General features: G+C 47.4%; 1 protein-coding gene across 4 annotated transcripts in view; it reads right to left on the bottom strand.

The window, feature by feature from the left end:
- Positions 1–1,889: 1,889 nt before the first annotated feature.
- Positions 1,890–3,060, bottom strand: part of Hook2 (hook microtubule tethering protein 2) — a 14,685-nt gene continuing 13,514 nt past the window's right edge. For all 4 annotated transcript variants that reach the window (XM_029480920.1, XM_021170421.2, XM_029480919.1 and 1 more), the window contains 3 exons: positions 2,609–2,719; positions 2,465–2,536; positions 1,890–2,374 (listed from right to left, as the gene is read on the bottom strand). In XM_029480920.1, the coding sequence (XP_029336780.1) occupies positions 2,228–2,374; positions 2,465–2,536; positions 2,609–2,719 (330 nt within the window). In that variant the 3' untranslated portion in view covers positions 1,890–2,227. The remainder of the gene's footprint in view (positions 2,375–2,464; positions 2,537–2,608; positions 2,720–3,060) is intronic.

Below are 3,060 nucleotides of genomic sequence, written 5' to 3'. Positions count from 1 at the left end.
ACTCACTTTGTAGACCAGGCTGGCCTCGAACTCAGAAATCCGCCTGCCTCTGCCTCCCGAGTGCTGGGATTAAAGGCGTGCGCCACCACGCCCGGCTCTTATTTTATTTTTTTTAAAGATTAGTATTTATAAGTCAGGCAGTAGCTGGGCAGTGGCAGCACACACCTTTAATCCCAGCACTTGGGAGGCAGAGGCAGGTAGATTTCTGAGTTCGAGGCCAGCCTGGTCTACAAAGTGAGTGCCAGGACAGCCAGGGCTACACAGAGAAACCCTGTCTTGAGAGGGAAAAAAAAAGCCAGGCAGTGGTGGTAGCACATGTCTTTAATCCCAGCACTCAGGAAGCAGAGGCAGGTGGATTTCTGTGTTGCTGGACTTTACAATCCTAATAAATTCATATAAAATATACACAATCCAGATGTTTTAAGTAATAACTTGGGATTATTGATAGATTTTAATTGCATAGAGAGTAGATATCTGTCCAGTTCCAGTGCCAATTAAGGTTTATTCTAAATTTAAAGGTTGTGTGTGCCTTTTATCCAGGAACTAAATGGTTAAAGGCAGGGTAGGAACCCCAGATTGGGATTAAATATTTTTTTAAAGATTTATTTTATGTATATGAGTACATTGTTGCTGTCTTCAGACACACCAGAAGAGGGCATCAGATCGAATTACAGATGGTTGTGAGCCACCATGTGGTTGCTGGGAATTGAACTCAGGACCTCTGGAAGAGCAGTCATTGCTCTTAACCACTGAGCCATCTCTCCAGCCTGGGATTAAATTTTTTAATGACATCTCTGAGTTCAAGGCCAGACTGGTCTACATAGTGAGTTTCAGGATAGCCCTGTCTCCAAAAACAAAACAAAACAAAAAACAAAAAAATGAAAAACAACAACAAAGATTAATGCTCATTTATTTAATATTTATAGACAGAATCTATGATGTGGCTCTGGCTGTCCTCGAACTTGGTATGTACCATAAACTAGCTCTAAACTCAAAGAGCCAGCTGCCTCTAGCTCCTAGGTGCTGAGACGGATGGCACTGATGACATGGCTGGCTAGGAGCTCACTGCTTTTGACTAAGCTGACTGGCCAGTAAGCTCTCAGACTTCACCGGTCACCTACCCCTCAAAGAAGGGATACAAGTACATGCAGCAACTGTCAAACTGGTGTGTGTGTGTGTGTGTGTGTGTGTGTGTGTGTGTGTGTGTAACCCCAGCTTCTTAAAGCAAAGAGCAACAGCAAACCTCCTACCTGCTGCTCTCACCTGTCATTGGATGTTACTCACACCTAATAGGAATGTAAGACAAAGCCAGGTGTGGTGGGGCACCCTTCCCTTAATCTCAGTGTTCAGGGGGCAGAAGCAAGTGGGTCTCTGAATTTGAGGCCAGTCTGTTGTACAGAACAAGTTTCAGGCCAGACAGCGCCACACAAAGAAACCTTGTCTCAAAAAAAAAAAAAAAAGACAAAACAAGCAAACAAAACCCCCACAAGAATGCAAGTTAAGGCCGGGCGTGGTGGCGCACGCCTTTAATCCCAGCACTCGGGAGGCAAGAGGCAGGCGGATTTCTGAGTTCGAGGCCAGCCTGGTCTACAAAGTGAGTGCCAGGACAGCCAGGGCTACACAGAGAAACCCTGTCTCGAAAAACCAAAAAAAAAAAAAAAAAAAAAAAAAAAAAAAAAAAAAGAATGCAAGTTAAGGCCTGAAGAGATGGCTCAGTGGTTAAGAGCACTGGCTCTTCTTCCTGGAGACCCAGGTTCAACTCCCAGCACCCACATGGTAGCTTACAACCATTTGTAACTCTAGTTCCAGGGGATCTGATGCCCTCTTTTGGCCTCTGCAGGTACCAAGCACATTGATTGCACACAACATAAGATAGGCAAAAACGCTCATACATGTAAAAACTTTATTTTAAAAGCAATGGTCTGTGTCCCCAGTGCAGTTTTTATTCCTCGTCATTGTGTCTAGAATACATTCATGACAGATTTAAAGTCTTTATTCTTTTCAAATATAAAATCAGGCTCTTCCCAGGTAGTACATGAGGCCCAGGAGAAGAATCAAAAAGAATCACATTGCTAAAAGGAATAATTCCACACCTGCTACCTGCCTGTCCCCTTCTCTCCCATCTAAGGAAGCAAAGGGCAGAAGTCAGGCTCAATCAAGGTCAAAGGCCCAGCTGGGTAAATGTAAACTGGAAGACTCCAGCAGGCAGCAGGAAGTCGAGGTCTTGTCAGTGCTTGTCAGTGGGGCGGAGGCTCAGAGCCTGGCGCCCCAGGGGTCCTCGGCGAGCATTGGTGGCCAATCTTTGCTGTGCCAGGAAGGACTGGGCATGGGCAGGAGCGTGCTCTTCCCCAGCCCGATGCTCCAAGGCCATGCCCTAGAGAAATGGTATAATTGGCAGGGTAACATGTGACCCTGGTATGACATCTATGACCCACATGCCCTCCCTGGGGCGGAACCCACTCACCATGCTGTACCAGGCACTGATAAGCAGCTTTTCCTCCTGTTCCTGCCGTCTCCGACTCTTCTCATAGTCCATCTGCCAGGAGACAAGAGTCAGGGGCTGGGTGGGGCTGAGGGCCGCATGGCATGATAGGATGAGGATACCCACCTCCATCTGCCGTATCCGCAGGTTCCGCTCCCAGAGCTGTGACCTCAGGGTATGGAATTCTGGGGACACCACAGTGGGTGGTCTCTGCTTGGGTTCCAGGGTCTGAATGACCTAGGAATTGGGAGGGGGGGAGCACAGGAGAGCAACCTTCATTATAATAATAGTGACATTTTGCAGTCCTGGGGACTGATTGTTCCTAAGGCCTCATGCATGCTAGGCAACACAGCTGTATTACTAGCATCATTTTGTTTTGTTGTTTGAGACGAGGCTCAGTCTGATCAGGCCTCAAACTTGTGATCCTCTTGCCTCTGGGTCACAGATGCCACCACACCTACCTCTACCTCTACCACCTCTACCACCTCTACCGCCTCTACCACCTCTACCACCTCTACCTCTACCTCTACCTCTACCACCTCTACCGCCTCTACCACCTCTACCACCTCTACCACCTC

This window comes from Mus caroli, chromosome 8 (assembly GCF_900094665.2).
Source record: "Mus caroli chromosome 8, CAROLI_EIJ_v1.1, whole genome shotgun sequence".
NCBI lineage: Eukaryota > Metazoa > Chordata > Mammalia > Rodentia > Muridae > Mus > Mus caroli.
Note: the sequence above shows the minus strand (reverse complement) of the source record. Positions and strands in the feature narration are given on the sequence as shown.